The sequence below is a fragment of the Diabrotica virgifera genome, chromosome 5 (assembly GCF_917563875.1).
Source record: "Diabrotica virgifera virgifera chromosome 5, PGI_DIABVI_V3a".
Classification (NCBI taxonomy): domain Eukaryota; kingdom Metazoa; phylum Arthropoda; class Insecta; order Coleoptera; family Chrysomelidae; genus Diabrotica; species Diabrotica virgifera.
In genome coordinates, this window is record NC_065447.1 from 33,351,841 (window position 1) to 33,373,826 (window position 21,986).

At 32.7% G+C, this 21,986-nt stretch overlaps 1 protein-coding gene across 1 annotated transcript in view; it reads right to left on the minus strand.

Moving 5' to 3' along the window:
• Positions 1 to 17,636, minus strand: part of LOC126884984 (uncharacterized) — a 48,385-nt gene extending 30,749 nt beyond the window's left edge. Inside the window, exons 1-2 of the mRNA XM_050651370.1 lie at positions 17,532 to 17,636; positions 14,208 to 14,459 (exon numbers count right to left, since the gene is read on the minus strand). Of these exons, the coding sequence (XP_050507327.1) occupies positions 14,208 to 14,459; positions 17,532 to 17,546 (267 nt within the window). The 5' untranslated portion in view covers positions 17,547 to 17,636. The remainder of the gene's footprint in view (positions 1 to 14,207; positions 14,460 to 17,531) is intronic.
• Positions 17,637 to 21,986: the final 4,350 nt, after the last annotated feature.

A 21,986-nucleotide genomic window follows, 5' to 3' on the forward strand; every position in this document is an offset into this window, starting at 1 on the left:
ACGATCAAAGGCCTCAAGCAAGACAAAACAGTATAAGTAGCAAACGGTGAAATGAGAGGCAAAACTGTAGTACTAATTAAGTGTCAGCTGTTGAAAAAATTAAAATTGACTTATTGAAATGGACTGAGTAAAATTTGAGATTTAGAAAAATTTAATGAAATATGAAATATTATACCACTGTTGAGTCAAACTTGTATTTATGATTTAGTTTTGGGCCATAACTACTTAAATTTTGAAGCTATCACAACTTATAAAAAACATTTTGAAGGTAATTAAAAGATCTACAACTTTTTTCATTATAATATTTAGTGAAAAACCTTTTATTTTAAAACGGTGAAAGGTCAAAAGGCACGAGAAAGACTGTGGTTGCGCTACCGCCCGCTCTTTAATCAATCATACCTTCATCAATTTTTGTGTGCCAGGAAAAACAAACAAACCAAAATTTTTGTCAAAAAAAACCTATTTTTTTATTATTACACTTTTTTACGTATCTTTCAATATGTTTGAGATATTATGAAAAGAAGGTGGTTTTTTAAAAATTCGAAATTTTTTTTCTTAAAATCGTGATTTTTTAAAAAAAAAAATATGTGTTCCAAAGCAGCGAAACTGCTAGAATCCATCAAATTCTTTATACTATAAATGATTCTAGACGGAATACGATTAATTTTAATTTTCGTGGAAATGCCACTTATGAAATCCATTGATTTAACAAAAAACCATTAGATGTTCCCCTTTTTTTCATTACAGCTCACTCATTTTACGTACAAAGTCTTTTAACAGTGCTCATTTTAAAGATTATATTTAGCACTATAAAATCCTTTCCCATTAGCCCACATAAAACTTTTTCGCTCTCCGCTAGATGGCATTGAATACATCGATTAAATTTCACACAAAATAAAAAACAGGTTTGATCTTCAATATCTCGCTTAATATTGCACTTAGAACACTCTTTAAAAAACCACTTTATTTATTTTTCTACCTACTACAATTTTGTTCAGTATAATATTATCGTTAAAATGCACATTTTTGGAGATTTGCAAAAAACTGTTGAAAATCGTGAGAAAATTCCAAATTTTCAATTGCCAATAACTTGAAAAGTATTGGGTTTTTGAAAAAACTTTATACAATATTTTTTGCTTAAAATTAGGTCTTCTATCGATATTTGAGGTTATTTTGAAAAACAAATTTTCCACCACCGAAAAGGGGTGGCAACCACCCGCAGGCTAAATCGGTTCATAGTAAAAAATTTCTGAGCTAAAAATTTTCAATGACTCCACTAATTTGTCAAGTTGGTAAATAAGTAAAAATATATAATTATGTTAAATATAATATGTGAGTTGTTCATGTGAGTTAGGTAGGGAATACTATTTAGTGTATTTATTATATAATTTACATTACTCAATAATAAACATTCGTCGAAATCATACAATAGGGGTGAGCATAATTCAGCTGGCAAATTTACAAAAAAAATAATTATCTATTTATAATAAATACTATTGTAGCCACAACAAAGACGTGAGCAATTAGTGAAAAGCAGAGTCAGTGCTGTGCTGTGTAGCCACAACAAAGAAGTTGGCATTTCATGTAAAAAAAAAGCTAGGATGGACCAGGTGACATCTAGTTTACAAACATTTTTAGGGAAATTAGGTTAAAAAAAAATACTGATTAATCTTGTAGATTAGGAGTATTTATATTGTTTAAATAAAAAAAAAATTATAATAAATATTTCAAATCTTCACCAGTCATCTAAATAGACTTAAATAACGTTTTCCAATCGAATTAATAATGCGAGCAAACATCTTCATTGATGATATTTATCTAACTAGACTGTTATCTAATGTTTGGTATCTTCGATATTTTCGATCTCTTCGCAAAAACTCTGTTTTTAAGCATGCCCTATATCGAGAAATCCACTGGAGTAATGCCTGGCCATTTTGTAGGCCACATCTCGTTTCCACCTCTTGCGGTTCATCCAAGAAAATGCGGGTATAGCATAATCTAGCTGTAAAATTGTTTTTATAAAAATTTTCTTCTTCTTGTAGTTCCTTCTTCTGTCGGAGGTTGGCTATCACCTCAGCTATCCGTACCTTATTGGCGGCTGCTCTGAATAGATCTACCGAGCTGCAATTGTATGAATCTCGCCAACTTAGGTTTCTCACCCAGGAAATTCTTCGTCTTCCTATAGATCTTTTACGCTTAATTTAACCTTGCATTATGATCCTTAATATCTCACATTTCACACCTCTGGTAATGTAGCATATAATAATATTCCAGCTTTCTTGTTTTAATATTCTCTATAACCTCGCAATCCTTTTGTAGCCTTCCTAACACTTTTGCCTTTTTAACTCGTTGGATACCTGGTATTTTCAAAATCCTTCTATATCACCACATTCCAAAAATGCTTCCATATTATTTATATCATCCACTCTTAGGTAAAGTTCATCACTAGGTAAAGTTCAGTAAAGTCATCATCGGAGAGGCCTAGGCCTCTCTGATGATGACTCCAATAAGAGTCGAAAATCGTCGATTCAGAGTGCTGGACTGAGCTCCCTATTCTAAGTGAAAAAGAATATTGTTTTGCCTTCGCATTTCAACTGCATAACAATGGTATACATTTTTATTTGATACTAATATTACTCCTTTAGAATAACTAGGTCCATTTTCCGTTGGAACTTTACCAAGCTGCAGACAGGGGTTGTGAATTGCAACGTTTAGAATTCCTTCCTTTTGTCTTTACTGCAGCATTCATTGGGCTTGCAAATTTTAGAAGCCTTGGAGGTGTCACCAGGGAAATGGACCAATAGGTTTTCAATTTAAAAATCTTTTAGTAGTGTTTTTAATATTTTTCAATATTATTAATGTTGCTATTAGGATTGAAAACTTTACCTTTCAATTGCCAGATGACGCTAGTCACCTAATCCATACACGTCAGTTGCAATGTGGGGATAAGCTTTCATGGTTGTTCACTTCGGGTAGAGAGCAGCAGGCCTAGGCCTCTCCAATGATGACTCCAATAAGAGTCGAAAATCATCGATTTAGAGTGCTGGATTGCGCTCCATATTCTAAGTGAAAAATAAGATTGTTTTGCCTTCGCATTGAAACTGAATAAAAATGGTATACATTTTTCTTAGTGTCCAACTGTCCATTCCATACATCAAAGTCGGGGATACGTAGCATATAAAGGCTCTTATCCTTAGCTCCAGTCCAAGGTCTCGATTAACTCCTTTTTATATATGCTTGTCTTGCAATTTCAATGCGTGCCCTGATTTCTGTACCTTGGTTATTATTTTCATTTACCCAGGATCTCAGATAGAGTTGAGTCCTTGAATCTTTACCCGTGCGTCATCATTTAAAGCATACGAAATAAGTCGGTGATAAGTCGGAAATTGAAATTTTCTAAACGCAACAGCAAGTCACTTACTCTCACTTACTGTTGCGTTTAGTAAATTTCAATTTCCGACTTATCATCGACTTATTTCGTATGCTTTAAATGATGACGCACGCGTAAAGATTCGCGGACTCAACTGTGTTTATAGTTATTTACTCTTTCTACTTATTTCCCTCGATATCTAGCCTTTCTACTGTATGTTGCTTCGAAATAATCATGAACTTGGTTTCCGTAACGTTCATTTGTATTATTTTATACTGACTTGATATATCTATTTACTAATTGTAGCAGTGCTTCTAGGCTATCTGCAAAAATGGCAGTGTCGTCTGCAAATCTTATGTTGTCCAAGATTGTTCTGTTAATTGATATTCCCTGTTCGTCCTATAATATTGCTATACAGATTCAATAACAATGGGAACGACGCGCAGCCCTGTCAAACACCTCTTTTGATTTTTATTGTTTCTGTTTCGACATTTTAGATTTTAACCTGTGCTTTTTGAAAACTATTTTGCTAACCTATCCTTTCCATTTCGAAAGTAAAAGAAATTGAATTTAATGTGTTCAAGTTTATTATACATTCAAGTTTATTATTACAGAAAAATAAACGTGAAATTCGCTTTAAAAAGACTTAAGTTAAACAAAGCAGCAGGATAAGATCTCATTACTGCAGACGTCTTGAAGCATCTTCCGGAATGTGGAGTGAAAATATTACATCGATTGTGTAATGAAATATGGCACACAGGCGTCTGGCCTGAGGATTGGAGAAAGACCATAATCATACCTCTTCATAAGAAAGGTTCAACAAATAATTGTAACAACTACAGGCTATTAGCTCTAATATCACACGCCAGTAAGGTGATCCTCTACATAATGCAACGGCGTCTAGAAAACTTCATAAGTTGGCAAATAGCACCTGAGCAGGCTGGATTTGTAAAGGGCAGAGGTACTAGAGAACAAATCCTTAATGTAAGAAACATCATAGAAAAAGCCAGAGAATACCAGATCCCGATATTTATATGTTTCGTCGATTATACAAAGGCCTTTGATAATGTTAGATGGGACAAACTATGGAACATATTGACGACAATGGGTGTACCTAAACACTTGAGTCACCTTATTAGCAAACTGTAACAAGATAACCTGGCATATATTTGAATGGACGGATACCTGTCTGACAAATGCACTTTGGAGAAGGGAGTACGCCAAGGATGCGTTTTACCTCCCTTATTATTCAACATCTATTCGGAGTCCATAATGCGCAGAGTCTTGGAAGATTGGGAGAGAGGAGTAAACCTAGGTGGTGTTAAGATATCTAACTTGCGTTTCGCAGACGACACTACACTTCTAGCCTCTACTCCAGAAGAAATTACTGAATTATTAAAGAAACTCGAGGTAGAAAGTGCTAAATTTGGACTCATGGTTAACTACAACACAACCAAAATCATGGTTATTGATCGCCAACAACAGTTTCCTGAAACCCAAACTATTGCGGTATGCGAGGTAGTCTCATCTATGATATATCTAGGAGCTCTAGTTAACAACACAGGCAGTTGTGAACCCGAAATTAGAAGACGCATTCAACTAGCAAGAGCAGCAATGAGTGAACTAAACGGGGTCTGGCGTGATCGTCACATTACTATGACAAACAAAAAGAGACTCGTTTCAACTCTGGTCTTTTCCATATTTTACTATGCATGCGAGACATGGACAGTCAAAGAATCAGATAGACGACGTATAGACGCCTTTGAAATGTGGACATGGAGACGCCTGCTTCGAATTCCATGGACGGCTCGCCGTACAAATATCTCGGTTCAAACTGTCCGGTATCAATCAAACTGTCCGAGCTGCTGAAGCCCAATTATGAACCACAACACATCTACTAAGATGTTAATGACTATTATGATGATGATTACACAAAAAGCAAATTCAGGTAAACTTTTAGTAAATACCTATGAAAGGCATGTGGCTAATTAACGGGTACTTAGTTTAATAATCAATTATCCATAATTTTCTTTATTGACTATTATTTTTTACCTTTTAGGAGCAGTAAATGCTACTTTTATCTTACATAAAAAAATATTTTTCAACTTCAGTCAATCAAAAATTACCCCTTTATAGGCGTGAGCTTAAAAATCAGTTCAATGGATAATTAGGGAAGGCGGCGAAATATGGAATGGTAGCTTAATTAATAATACGGTCTTTCCTCCGATTAAAAAAACACATAAAAAAATAAAATAAAAAACTTCTTTGATATCTTTAGTGTATTTTAAGTTGGTGAGTATTTCTCCACTCTAAGTATTCGACCTAGTTAGAGTGTTCCCTAATTACCGTCTTAGAAGTTTTGTATTCTAACGACACATTAAAGTGCTCTGATTTGCTTTTGTATGTACATACTTTGTTTTTATGAGACTGTCTTTTATAACATTCTATGGCTAGTCACACAAATAGAAGTGCCTCAAACAACGACTTCTAAAAGGGTTTTGTTATTTTTGCGATGACTATCATGTCGTTTTAAAGTAAAGGAAAACTTGCTTTTGATTTATATACCTTTGTAGGATGTATAATCTATAGATTTTACCGATGATGCCATTTATGAGCAAATTTATGGTAGTAAATTATAATTTATGAGTGTTTGACGACTTCTGGTTTAATGTATTTCTCTATACGCTTTTAAGTAAGCTATAAACCAAAGGATGAGATTGTAGTGAAGAAAGTATGTGCATATATTTTGGATTCTGGAAGAAATGTGACATGTGATATTTGGTACAGTAAAGGCTGATTCTCACTATCATGCAAGGCAAGTGCTCGGCATGGGCAAGGCATCGGCTCAGCAAGATACATTTTACATAAAATCTTATGAACTTCACGGGATTTAATTCACACGACATTAATGTCACGACAGTGTGAATACCTTACCGGCAAGCAATCTGCAATCTTGGTTGTTTAAAAGCAGTTTTATAAAGACGATAAAGAAAATAAGTATTTTGTTTTTGAAGAGGTCCCTCAATGTGCGCCAATAGAAATTGCAAAGTGAACATACAACAAAGTAAAATAGAGACATAGGAACTAATAAGTTAAGCTGCTGCATGTGACACCCAAATATAGATAAGTTTAGTTACTTGTACATTTCTGTAATTTCTTAGTTAGTCATTAAGAAACCCTTCTACTAAATAATATGATCTTTTAGACATATTTGGTCATTTTACGGAACTTGGGGAAAGATGCTGCAGATTTGAGTTGTAAAGGGAGATGGTTGTATAGTTTTTTGCGGAATATAATATAGATTTATTTACTAACTCAGAGGACCGAATCGGTAAATAGATATCAAAAGTTGAATTTCTGGTGGAGTAGTCATGATGAGGCCTTGCTGGAAAGACATGCATGTGTTTACTTCTTCTAATTTTTCTTCTTCTTTTGGCATTATAACTCTGGATGGGTCTTTGGCTATCTGGCTATGTCCTTCCGTTCGGATTTCTCTTATGTACTTTTTCTCCATTGCCTTATGTACGTAGTTTCATGTCGTCTTCCACGTCATCTATCCGTCTCGTTCTGGCCCTTTCCTTTTTTTTTGCCTTCCTATTGGCTTCCATTGTAATATTTTCTTTGTTGTTTATTCATTGTCTTTGTAATATTGTAACCTTCATTTAATTAATTAACCTCATTGTTTTTACTGATTCTCCATGTGCCGTCTTCCTTATGCACCATACTTTTCCCAGTATATTTCTTTCAAATGTACTAAGTTGGGCTTCATACCTTTTCGTAATTGCTCAGGTTTTACAACCATACGGGTCTAATCAATGTTCTGTAGATTGTCATTTTTGTTCTTTTGTCTAATAATTTCGATGTCATCAATCTTTTAATAGCATAGGTATAGTATGTACGATTCCCCTCTGAAATACGTGTATTAATTTCGATCCTTGCGGAATTCTTCTGATTTCTGTGCTCAGATATGTGAAGGCATCCACACGTCCAAGAGTATAGTTATCTATTGTGATATAATTTTCATTGTCAGGTGTTCTTTTGACGGTCATGTAATTCGTTTTTGCTTCGTTTACTTAACGCTCCCTCTTTCGTGCTTCACGATCAATGTTTTTGAACGCTTCAGTTAGTCGTGTTAAAGTTTATAACTACATCGTGTACATAATATGCAGTAATTTGTACTGCCTTGTTGTTTCATTGGTTTTTCTGATAAGTGACTCAAGAACTAGGTTGAATATTATGGTTCAATATGCAGTAATAAGTTGTTAAATTCATCCACTGTCATTCGGTTATATTTAAAAAAATGTATCGTCTAAAAGTTCGGAGTGTAAGGTTGCAAATTCTCCTTCTTTTGTGCGTTTCTTTAGCATTTTAAGCACCCAATTTTTCCATTTTCTGTTTCTTCGTCTAATATTAGAGCAATTTTTATTAACGTTAAATTTCAAAATTGTTCACTACACAAAGCAACCAACCCGCGGGAAGCCTTTCGCAGTGTGAATTGGCTCCGAAAACCTTGCCCGTGCCTTGCCGTTGCCGGTCCGGTTCCTTGCACGTCTAATGAGAATCGGGCTTACGCCTACCATTAGCTGAAGAATTATGGCAAAATAAAATAACCATGGTGGGTAGATTACGAAAAAATAAAAAATAAATACCATATACTTTTATTGGTCAACGTACTGTTGGAAATTCAATTTTGGGATTTTACTCTAAACAAACATTGGCTTTGGTGTCACACTGTCCAACATGAAAAACATTTACCACAAATTAGAAGAAACTAGAAATAAATCTATTTTACAATATAGTATTTCCAGGACAACTATAGTATTTTCAGGATCTGTTCACGCTGGTAATTAAGATTTTTTTGTTTTTCATATTTTAGACACTTCTGATATCAATTGATATAGCATTTCAAGAGCTCATAAATAGTTCGTAATTCTGCGGCTAGGATCGATTCATATCCCTATTTTTAAGTAGTGGGGGCGGGGGGCTCTGCTCAGTGTAACGAGCTCAAAATTTTTAATTTGCGGAATATGAAAGTTCATAAATAGCCCATAAATCAGCGCTATTTGTTTTTTAAATTTTGCAAGTGGGGAGGGGGGGGAGGCAGCTCAAGAGGGGTATAAATTAGTTGGTCTCGAACCATCGTCTTCCAGGTAAAGAAAGCGTAAGGTGGGTTTACTTTTTAGACACATATCTACTCATCCTAGTTTTAATCAGTATACGTGGACTAGTAAATGTTGATCTAATGATTGGGAAAGAATCAACCCTTAAAATGGCATTGGGAAGACTACACTTTTTCTAGTTGGAGTCGATTTTTACTAGGAAATGTTGAAACAAATCTTCATTTTATATTTAAAACCAGCCATATGAGTCGACTCGAACTAGAAATAGTCAGCACTGAATAGTCAACTGAAAAATCAACTTGAACTGTAACATATGCAACTCCAAAAAATAAATTATTATATGTGATATACATTAACTGTAAATATCTACCTCACTAAATCCCACCCTGCGTTCGACAGGAAGCTGCCTTCTCTGAGACAAGGAGTTCAAACAATAACATTATTACTATGAAGTAAGAAAATGTAGTAAGGGCCTTTTTAACCTTGTCGTAGTTGCCGTAGGGCTCAAGCTGTTGCTTGTTCTTTGCCGGCTGGTGCGTTCTGTTTGAGAACATGTCGCCACATCGGTGCTGCTGATGCTGATGCTGATGCTGGTGGAGCGCCCCAGATCCACGTTTCCCTCTCGTTGGCACGATGGGATGGTGTCGTGTAATAGGGAAATTAGTTTCAGGAGAACTTTGTTTTAGTATTAGTTTTGAAGATAATTAGGCAGCTATAGAATTAATAATAGAATCTTCATATATTATTAAATCTATATATTTTTTTTCATTTACGTTAACGTGCTCGGCAACTATGGCCACTCGCACGGGACGATTACAAACAAATTACAAGAGGTATAATAATTAAATAGCATTAACAAGTTATGTCATAAAAAAAATTTAATGTTTATGATACAATGATATTTTTTTTTAAACTGAAGCACTCTGTCTAACTGGTTGGTATCACTTAGAATGTCACATAGCTGCGGTTTGAGTTTGAGCTGTTGTCTTACTACACTGAACTGATTACATTCGGTAATAATTTTTAAAGTGTTTATAACAAATATTATACTTATTTGCTTCAAAATATTGTTTAAATATACTTATGTAGGTGTAAATACACCACAACACAACAAATTTATTAATCAAGAGAAGGTATATATGTATGTATAGAAGCCAACCATAAACTTTTCTGGTTTTGCTGCAGAAAGATCATATTTTTAAATATGCTTAAAAAGTTAGCCCCAATTATTAAATGATACAAATTATTTAATGGATTTAGCTGAAACAGGCTAAGCAACTCATATTTTATCTAATTTAAAAATATAGGTACAAGGTGTACATATTTATTATAACCGAATTATTCAAAACCTGATTATTTTTGGTTTTTAGAGTCAATCCACATTTCTCTCAGTACTGCGTAGTGCAATCAACCAAAATTTTCAACTCTTCTTTGATGTCCTCAAGGAGTATTGTATCGTTTGCATAATATCTGAGATAGTGTTCCGTTAATTTATATGCCTTCATTGATGTTATCTACTTGGTACCTTCTTTAACGGTAAAATATTGCAAAACCTCTAAATTTTAAAGAACCGCTTGGATTGACATGAAATTTGGTATACACATATCTAACAAGTCAAAGAAAAAAGTGATATTGTGCCGATGTGTGCTTTTGCCCTGGGGGTGATTTTCACCCCCCTTGGGTGTGAAAAAATATACGACCAAAGTAAGTCCGGAAATGGATAAACTGACTAATTGTGAGGAACTTTTATTCTATAGAGTTTTTTCATTAAGTCAATATTTTTCGAGTTATTTGCCAGTGAATATGTTCATTTTTTCAACAAAATAACCACGCTTTTATACAGTTTTTCGCAAATAACTCAAAAAGTAAGTATTTTGTCGAAAAAAACGTTCTCAGCAAAAATATAGCCTGTAAAAAATTTAAAAAGATGGTGTATATATCACGTCTCTATACCGAGCAGAAGCAGAGTTATAGCTAATGAAAAATAGGTTCATATTCGTCAAATTCCAAATGGAATAGTTTAACGTGAAAAAACCAAAAGTGAAGCACATTTCGGGGAAAACTCATTACAACTTATTTAAAGTGTTTAAAAAACGCTTCATTTTTGTTTTATAAAAAAAATTTTTAGCATCAAAAGTAAACAAGTTACGCTCAAAATAAAGTTAATCCCTATTTGTTGTTAAAAAAATCGGGAAAATCACATCCTAATTAGTATCTCAAATGAACTTAATCGTTACGACTTCACAAGTTTCTTAACTCGTGTATGTATTGTTTATATGATCTGTAAGTTTTCTCGGTTCAAAGTCCTCATTTTTGAAAGGGCTGTAGTTAAAATGGGTTGAACGAGTCACTAATCACGAATGTATGCAAATTTAGAAACAACAAATCTTAATCAATTTTTGTCTTGGAGAAAAACAAAACAATACAGTGACAAAATCAATGCTGAATTTTTTGTTTTTTGAGATTTTTGGTATATCTAACAATTTTTAAGTTATTTGTAAAAAAAGCGTATATTTCAAAATTAAAATTTTGGAAAGTTTTATTTTGAAACCAAATTTTTTCAAAAATAAGCACTTTGAATCGATGAAACTTACAGATCGTATAAACACAACATAAGTAAAATAATTTGTGGATCAGTAACGACTAATTTCATTTAGGTTGCTAATTAGGGGTGGTCTTCCCGATTTTTTTTTGCCAAAACAAAAGGGACTAACTTTATTTTGAACGTAAACTTTTTATAAAAACAGAAATAAAGATTATTTTAAATGGATTTTCCCCAAAAAGTGTTTAAATTTTTGGATATTTCACGTCGAAATATTCTATTTGAAATTTGGCGAATATGAATCTATTTTTCATTGGCTATAACTCTGGTTCTACGAGGTCCAGAGACCTCATGCGAACACCATTTTTTTTACTTTTTTACAGGCTATATTTTTGCTAAGAACGTTTTTTTTTCGGCAAATTACTTACTTTTTGAGTTATTTGCGAAAAACCGTCTTAAAATATGGTTATTTTGTTGAAAAATGAACAAATTCACTCGAAAATAACTCGAAAAGTGTTGACTTGCCGAAAAAGCTCTATAGAACAAAAGTTACATAAAATTAGTCAGTTTATCCATTTCCGGACTTATTTTGGACATATTTTTTTTCACCCCCACTAGGGGGTGAAAGTCACCCCCAGGGCAAAAGCACACATCGGCACAATATCACTTTTTTTCTTTGACATGTAAGCTATGCGTATGCCAAATTTCATGTCAATTCAAGCGGTTCTTTAAAATTTAGAACAAAAACCGTGAAAGAATGCCTAACTACCTTTATATACATTCCTTCTGAGTACATATTAAGAAATATAGGGTATAGTACACATCCTTGTTGTACACCTCTGCTTATAGGTATCTCTTTAGATTTTTGTTGGTCTACTCGTATTATGGCTTTCTGATCTCTGCATAAATTTGTAATGAGTCTCACATCCTGATCGTTTATTTCTGTGTTCCGTAATATGTTTGTAAGTTGACAAGTAAGTTTATCAGATTATTTTGTAAGCTCTATCAGATTAGAAATAACACCAAAAACCCTATGTCCAAATGATAATAAGTAACTATTATATTAATAACTAGATACTAAATATGAATGAACTCTGAAAACAATTAAGAAATAGAGTCCGAATTCCTCATAATTCCTTTCTCTATCTTTAGTATGGTATACTTAGACCCAAACCCAGACATCCAAAGTGAAAGTTATCCTGCACCATCAAATTGTTCTATTTGGGCCACATAATGTTCAGAAAAAAGTCACACCATTTTAAGCGTCGGTTTTGGGGGGAGAGTGGGGAGAAATCGGTAAATTCGTAGTATTTTAGGGTTTTCGTCAATATTTCTAAAACTGTGCGGTTTAGCATGAACAACCTTCTATACAAAATTGTTCTACATTAAATTTGAAATAAAAAAAACTGTATGCATAACCCTTCTAAAATGAACGGTTCCAAAGTTACGAAGGTAGTATATTATAATTGGTCCAAAAAAAGACCTAACCCAGACATCCAAAGTAATAGTTTTCCTTTAACACCAAATTGTTCTATATGGTCCACATATTGTTCAGTAAATAGTTGCACCATTTTGAGCGTCCGGTTTGGTGGGGAGATGGGGGGAGAAATCGGTAAATTAGTAGTTTTTTTTAAGTTCTTTGTTAGCATTTCTAAAACTATGCATTAGCGTAAAGAATGTTGTGTAGAAAAATGTTCTACATAAAATTTAAAACAAAAAAGGTTCTATACATAATTGTCACAAAATCAACGGTTCCAGAGTTACGAAGGGTGAAAGTGGAGGTTTTCGATACTTTTTATATTTACCGATTTCTCCCCCCTCTTCCCCCAAACCCGACGCTCAAAATGGTGTGACTTTTTTCTGAACATTATGTGGACCATATAGAACAATTTGGCGTTGGAGGATAACTTTCAATTTGGATGTCTGGGTTTTTAGTATAGTTATATCATACATTGCCCAAAAAAATATAAAAAGTATCGAAAACCTTGAGTTTTACCCTCCGTAACTCTGGAACCGTTGATTTTATAACAATTATGTATACAACATTTTTTGTTTTAAATTTCTCGTAGAACATTTTTGTATATAACATTCTTTACGCTAAAGCATAGTTTAAGAATTATTGACGAAAAACCTAAAGAAACTACTAATTTATCGACTTCTCCCCCATCTCCCCCCCAAACCGGACGCTCAAAATGGTGTAACTTTTTACTGAACAATATGTGGACCATACAGAACAATTTGGTGTTAGAGAAAAACTTTTACTTTGGATGTTTGGGTTAGGCCTTTTTTTGGACCAGTTATATTATACTACCTCCGTAACTTTGGAACCATTCATTTTAGAAAGATTATGCATTGGGCCTTTTTTATTTCAAATTTAATGTAGAACAATTTTGTATAGAGAGTTGTTCATGCTAAACCGAATAGTTTTAGAAATATTGACGAAGAACGTAAAAAACTACGAATTTACCGATTTCTCCCCCCTCTCCCCCCAAACCCGACGCTCAAAATGGGGTGACTTTTTTCTGGACATTGTGTGGACCATATAGAACAATTTGGTGTTGAAGGATAACTTTCACTTTGGATGTCTGGGTTATGCCATCTTTTGGATCAACTATACTATACTACTTCTTAAAATTCATTCGTTTCTCCATCCCCCATTAAAAGGTTTTTACTAGACTTCTGCCACTAACAAACAAGTACTCCAAACTTTAGACAAATATTATGTGAAATTATAAATGAGATAAAAACTAGAAAGATGGAATACTTGGGGGGTGAAATACATTATGAGGGGTGAAAAGTACGATCTTTTAAGAAATATTATGCAGGGCAAAATTAAGCAAAAGAAATGTGGGAAGAAGAAAAATATCGTGGCTTCGCAATTCACGTGGGTGGTTCGGGTGAAGTCCGATTGAACTTTTTAAGCGCACTACTAACAAAGTAGCAGTGGCCATGATGATTTCCAATCTCCGATAGGAGTGGCACGTGAAGACTAAACTTCTAGTATTGTTTGGCTAAATAGGTTCTTACCAAAGCCATATAATTAAATAAAAAAAAGATTTCTGGTAAAATCTATAGTGTTGATAAAAAATATACATATTTATAGACAATTTAAATATGCGTTTTATAACTATCAACGAAACCGTTTTTTGAGTTTATTATGACAAAAATCACATACCTTTTGTACTGGAGCTGCACCAGCAGAAGCGTACTTGCTAATAGGTTGAGTATATGAAATGGCTTGTTGTTGAACGGCCTCAGGTTGGTAGTAGTGCTGCTGTTGTGGTTGGGCTGAGACGTATTGTGGTTGAGAAGATTGATGGGAGTACGCAGAGGCACCTTGATGGTATCCGGTGTTGGGATCCACTGCCAAACGTTTGTCCTTGGCCTTTTCTGCTTGGGCCACGACGGCAAGGGTGACAATGGCTAACTGTAATCAATTTAAATGTGAAAACAGACTCTTAAAAAAAGAACAAATACTAATTAAAATGCGTTCAACAAAAGCAAAAACATTTTAGGTATTGAGGTTTATACAGAGTGAGTTTGATATATGAAACACCTCAGTTATCTCGGAAACCGTTTGCATGATTTTTATAAGTTTTGGTGAGTAAAGATCTTGTGATGCGGACGATATTATTGTGGTATTGACATTGTTGTAATATCTTCCGTTTTTCTGAAAATCTACTAAATTTTTTTATTTCAAATAGAACATATAACCAAATGCCATAATTTTGAAGGAATTGCTACATTTATTTAAATAATTTTCTTTAACAAATTATAAAAACTAATTTTTTTCTACACGAAAAGATACTGTTTTAGGTTTTTGGATCATTCGGAACAAAATAGATCTCCTGTAATGTTTCGCTAAAGTTGATCGTTTCGAGTTATCACACCAAAGCTGAAAAGAAACATAAGATGACTATTTTCAAGGCTCAAAAACACGCTAATTGTAAGTTCGAGCCTTAAGAATTGTTATTTTTCGTTTTTTATTTCAGGTTTAATTTGTGTACAGCTTGAAAACGTTCAGCTTTAGAGTTCATTAGAGTCCCAGAAAAACAGTAGATTTTTGATAACAATGTAAATACCACCATATCGGCAGCATCACAAAACTCTTACTCACTAAACCCTATAAATATCGTGCAAACCATTTCTGAGATCACTATTCTGATTTCTCACTAAAGCCTTAAAAAACTATATGCATGCTGACAGTATTGGTAAAACTCGACAACTTTCTCAATATCAGCTTTGAAACAGCAGAAGGGCTTGGATAAGAATGATATGCCTATTTAACCGTTTTTAAACTCAAAGTTGCAGCAGCCCTTAAAGATGGAAAACGAAAGTACATAACATAGTATAATATATACTCTCCAATTTGAGGACGATCAATCATAGTTGCAAATGACAGGTACGATATGCGCAAATAAATCGAGTAATACTCAAGTTGGGGATTATATGTCAATATCTTGTTAAGCAAAGTTTATTTGTAATGAAAAATAATCAAGGAATAAAAGCTTGCCAAGACTATAAGTACCTGTGAGTAATATTTGATCAAACTGAAATAGATACAAATGAAATTAGTTCCAGAATTATATAAGCAGAAAGACCAATATTTATTATGTCTTAAACATTTTATGAAATAATCGGACATCAAGGAAAAAATATCATCTATGAGTCAAGCAGAGCATGTGTTGCAGAAACTAAAAGACTATCCAAAAAGTTTGAAGTAGTACAGATCGATGCAATTAGAAGATCAATACAGATATTCAAAAGAGAAAGAATAAGAAATCAAGACGTTAAAAATCATATGGGAGTAGATGAAAAATCGTGGAAAATATAGAATGAAAACAGTTGTTATGGTACATACATGTAAATTGAATCAAATATTATTTTAGATAATAATAGAAAAAGTAAATGAAATAATTGTGAAACAATATGGACCATCTGAAGCAATTTATAAGTGTAAAGCTTATTCAAATCGGCTACAAATTTTGGGATTTTTGTTAAACTAGCGGATACTATTATAATTTTGACTTTTATACCTGCCAAACAGTCGCCAAAAATGACGAATAGTAGACCTTAAGATCAAGAGAATTACTTGATATTACAGATTGTGTTTTTGAACGTGTAAACCATTGAGTATTTTTTGGTTGTATTATTTTAATAATTGATTTACTTGCAGATATTTATTATTTCACGTATAAAAACGCGAATACAGAGCAACAGGAACCTTGCGGGAAAATAAATTAGCGAAGTAAATATTAAAGATACAAAAATGTTTGGTAAGGAAACTTGTGGTTCTTAATATAATTTTCGATTTAAAAAATGCTTTTTGTAACATGAAACTGTAATAAGCATGTTACTATAGAATCTAATTTGATAATAAGGAACCTCTCACACAAGCTAGTAGATGGAATCACATGCTTAAACCTTTGTTTGTTTTTTATTTTCTAATTGCATTTTCAAGCAGTTTGTTTTTTAACTGTAAGTATATAATATATTCATAGTAGACGCTGATCAATACTATTGTTTTTTTTTTGGAAAATATGCCGCCAAAATCTGTAGCAGTTTCCTTCCCAAAATTGATTCTTAGTACAAAAAGTATAGCATCAAGAAATATAGACCTTAAATTTGATGCAAAAGAACACGTTATTGAGAAACATGAAGAGGAGGGAAGATATCCAGGAGAAAATTGTAAAGCCCAAGCGCTCACTTATTATGGAAAAATTGTTTTATACAATACTATCATTTAAAAATAAACTTATTTTTATTAGATGCAAATAAAAATGTCAATCCCCATAACTATTTTTAAGTCAGTCCTAGATAATTTCAATTATAACAAAAACGCCCAGTAATCTATTGATAGAGCGGGTCAAAATTCAAAAATGCAAAGCTATAAAACAAGTTCATGATTATTTCCTTAAGAACAACATTACTGATATTTATATATAAGTAAAATATTGAAATTGTAAAAAAATTGGTTGTTAATGGGTTGATATTAATTAGGTACTTATTAAATATAATTAACACATTTTATATTAATTTATAGTGTATTTGATACATATATGTAGTAAATATAGGAAGAGACCAACAAAAACTGTAGAAATAGTGCAGACACATACACAACCAATAACTTATCCATACAGAAAATATATCCATTATTTTGTTAGATATTGTTTTATCACAAGTTACTAACACATAAAATTGTCATTCCGAATTATAATTATTTATAGACGATTTATCTTTTAAAGAATTATATTTTAGCAAAACTTACATGGAATGCTGCTTAACATTTGTATAAAAATAACTGCAAAGTACTTACTTATTCTTTTATTTTATCGTTTAGGTTTAGATTGTCTTCCACTTTTGCTGTATGTTTTATATAAATGTTTAGCGGGCATACCTTTTAATAATCCGAACTTAGATCATCCTTAGAAAACCACTAAACACAAACAGCTAAAACTAAACCACAAAAATCACCAGAATAATAAATAAATCTACTCACGCAAATGAATCTCATGATGGTGTGTAAAAGTTTCAGAGAAAGAATATGCAGAGTTGAGGGGATTCCTCGGGTTTTATATGCCCGCCGCTAGAAGTGATCTCCTTTCTCTCACCATCGCTTTTTTTTGTATTAGTGCACTTCTGTTTTGTGTGATGGACTAGACCGGACATGATTTCGATCTTTGTTACAATTATATTACAATGGGAGTCTTGGATAATATCTTTTATGACAATACATATACTACATATTGCTCGAAAAAAAATACCATTATGTGAAATCACAAATATTTTTTAATTATCTCTATATTGCTCCGAAAATGTTACCATTATGTGAAATCAGACAAATATTTTAATTATCCTGGTTTATTATTTTGTCATATTATGTCACATTTAAACAAAAGGATGCAAAATATTATTTATATGTGGTCATTGCGTTTACAGGCTCGTCTCATATTAAATTATATTATTGGGAATAAACCACAATAATTTATAAAATAAAATATCTAGCGCCAAGTTCGTTTCTTAAATTCATTTAAAAATTGGAAACTTCATTCTCATTTCTTGTTTTTGCATGTGATCTTTAATTTTCATTTCATACTTTTCTATGCGTTCCTCTATTTTCTTATTGTTCTCTTCTATCGCTTGTTTTGTTTCCTGTTGATTGTCATCCATTTTTTTCTCCACTTTATCCATTGTCCTTTTTGCTTCATCCATTTTTTGTGACTGGAGTTGCATCAGTTGTAATAGTTTATCTATTCCTGATAATTCTTGCTGTTCTGATGCCATGATTGTCGTGTCTAAAATATCTTCTTGGTCTGAATGTTCTTTTTGTTTTTTGTTGTCTTTGCTTTGGCTTCTTGTCACAGACATTTGTTTTCAAGAAGTACTATCCCCGCCAAATATGAAATTTTACTAGTGTTACCAAGACGACTTTTTCTCACCCAAATATTATAAATTGTCAATAAATATATCAAATGTAAATATCGTAAAAATAAATTATTAAATCAGTTATGTAAAATTTGTACCTAAAGAGATCTAAAATTTTATGTTATCAAATGTAAGTATCTCACTTTTTACCACAGGCATATAAATTTTCAAATACCGGCTTTACTCTTTCTATCCTTCAAATTTGCCACTAGAAATACTTTACAATGCTTTCCACGTTGGACAACAGTTGATGTGATCTTGATTATTGATATGAGATAATATTCTTATATGTCACTTAATTTAATCAATGTATTAATACTAATCTAATTAGTTAACCAGATCACATATCAATATGTTTTCAATCTCAGGGCGAATTATAAATTAATTACTTACTTTCGTGGCTTCAAATATTTCTTAATGGTTCCTAATCGGGATAGAAAAGAAAAGAGTAAAAAAAAATACACATATATGGGTTACAATTATAATCAAAATATTTTTTATTTTATTTAAAAGGCAATCAATGCTTAATATTTGCTATTTCTTATTATTCTTAAACATAACATTTACAAATGGGAATCTTATTTCCTTTTAGTTTTCAATTGAAAGTTTTTATTAACATTTAACTATTAGGAGTTATTAGCACAACTCTATTTAAGTTTGATGAAGCTTTTCTGATATTATTGATTATGTTATTCAATTTTTTATGTGGAATTTAATACGAAAAACCCATACATTCATGTCCAAACAAATGAGACTGACCTTTTCCTGGTGAACTGAAAATGTCCTCACACAAGACCCGTTTCCTGCTATCCTTGGCTGCGATCAAACCTCGTCCTGGCTTCCAGTAATGTTCTCCTTTGTAAAACTAGCTCGAATAGTTCTCGTTCCTGCTTCTGTTGTGATGCTGTGTTCTACCTTTTTCGAAACTGCTATCAGCTACCGGGACACTCTTGGCTCAAGGAGGTTCTTTTACTCTCGACCTGGCCTACTTCTCGTTCCACGATAGATACTCCACACTCACGGAACTACACCGGCTTTCTCACTCTCCGTACACTACCGTCTACTACTCGACTTCACTTCTCGACAGCTCAAAACATTCTGATCTCTATTTGTCATTCATTCCCCTACTTTCTAAATATCCCTTCCAGATTCACACATCAAACTTCCACCACCAACTCTCATTCGCAGTATTCCTCAAAACCAATTTTTAATCTTTGTAAATATGCTTAATGGATTTCAAAAGAAAAATAGTTAATTCCCATTCTAAAATACTTTCTAACTATTTACAAATTTTAATGACCTATTCTCTCTTTCAAATGAGTCTTATTTAGCATAGGCTAATGATCGAAACCTTCCGCAAAAAACGATAATGAACTATCATCTATTTCACTGAGTTTTATTTAGCATAGGCTAATGATCGACCTTCCGAGAAGAACGATAATGGTACGCGTCATTCACTTTGTTTATCTAAGCACATTTTTCCGAGTTTCGTACGCTTATTCTAATCACTTCTTAAAATTAAATATAACAATTTGTTGTATACAGGTTGTTCTAAATTTATATGCCCGTGGTTGAGAAAATTGAAAATATTTTATATTAAATTGAATTCTGTTTATAATTATCAAAATTTAATTTTCATATCAAATAGAAATATAACAATATATATCGATGGACACCGTTTTTACCTACTACATAACTAATTATGACTGATGAGTATGAGTATATTCTTAAAGAATATAAATTATTATTAATTTAATTAATTTTATTTATATTTATATCTTATTATTATTAATATAATCTTATAATTATTTTTATATATTATATATCTATATATAAAAATTTTTTACCGAGACTACCATAAATGAATTAAATTGGCTCAAGTAAAAAAAAATCGACTTTGTAATTACATTTTTAAAACAATAAAAAATATTTTAACTATTTAGAATGGGAAATAAGCCACAATATTATTAAAAAATGATTTTTATTTATTTTTATGAAACGTTAATAAAAATCATTTTTTAATAATATTGTGGCTTATTTCCCATTCTAAATAGTTAAAATTGTAAAAATGCCACAAGAAAATAGCTTCAGAACAACAATAAAAAATATAAAGTTACACAAATATTTCAAATATTTAATATCGACTTCCGGTTCTACTTCCAGTCAGTTTTGGTGAAAAATTAGATCATACGAAGTCCAATTGTTTATTTTTTGGTTGTCAATGTATCATCCTTTTTAAGTTTGATTCTTTTTATTTTTAAGGTTTTTGCTTCGAAGTTACATTATAGTGAATAGACTGACAATTGACTAGTATGTTAGGTATGGTAGGGGAGCCCAAGCGGAATTTTTGCAGTTACTCGAGCGCGTCAGAAAATCACATGCGGAGAAACATTGTACCCTGTAAATGTATCCCTACTCCTAAATGACTCTTAATACAGGAGAGTTTGTTAAGAAGGTGCGATAAAAAAAAATCATTCCTTACAAAAACTCAAAATGGTCAGATTAAGATAAGGTAAGTTAAGTACATGCAGAACAGTGTATATTGCAAAAATCTGACGATTTAGGCGGGGTATAAGGCCGTAAGGAAATGGGCGAGTCACAAAGTTTCACAAAACAAAAGCAAATATTTCGCGAAATAAACGTCAGATCGAAACACTAAAAAATACGTGTTCAATATTTTTTATTTACCCCCAACCCCTGACCCTATGGTCAGGGGTCGGAGGTAAATTAAAAATTTAAATAGGCACCCCGCGATATTTCGCGAATAGAACATCAGATCGAAAAACTGAAAAACACACGTATTTAATATTTTTGAAAAATCTATCGAATGACACCAAATATGACCCCGCACAAAGAGTGTGCTGGGGGGTTACTTTAAAATCTTAAATAGGAGCACCAATTTTTCTTGCAGATTTCGATTCGGTACGTATAAATAAGTAACTTTTATTAGAGACATTTTTTTGAATTATCGATAGATTGCACTATAATAGGAAAAATCGATGATTGGAAATGGAAAATTAATTAAAAAATTAAAAGTCCCCACTAAAATGGAAAAACTTCGCCGTTGCCTGGTCACAAGTCCAGGATGAGAAAGGAGGAGGGTTAAGCAAGGGACTAGCTATTCCTTCTTGTAAAAAAAAACATAGTTATGAAAACGAAGCACAAGCCTTGGGATAAGGACGGATCTTTTAACACGACAAAAGCGACGACAAAGGAGATTGAATATAGGAACCTGGAACGTACTAAGCCTATATCGGCCTGGAGCCCTAACTCAGGTGGTCAAAGTACTTGAATCCAGAAACATGGACATAACTGCCTTACAAGAGATTAGATGGACTGGAGAAGGCACACTAAAAAATAATAAATCAGTAGTATTCGGCAACATCAATTTGGCACTGACTTTATAGTCAAGGAAAGTCTTGTGGGGTCAGTCTTAACTCTCAAACCCGTTAATGAAAGACTCTGCTATATTAGACTCAAAGGACAACTACATAACTATTCCCTAGTTGCTGCCCATGCACCGACAGAG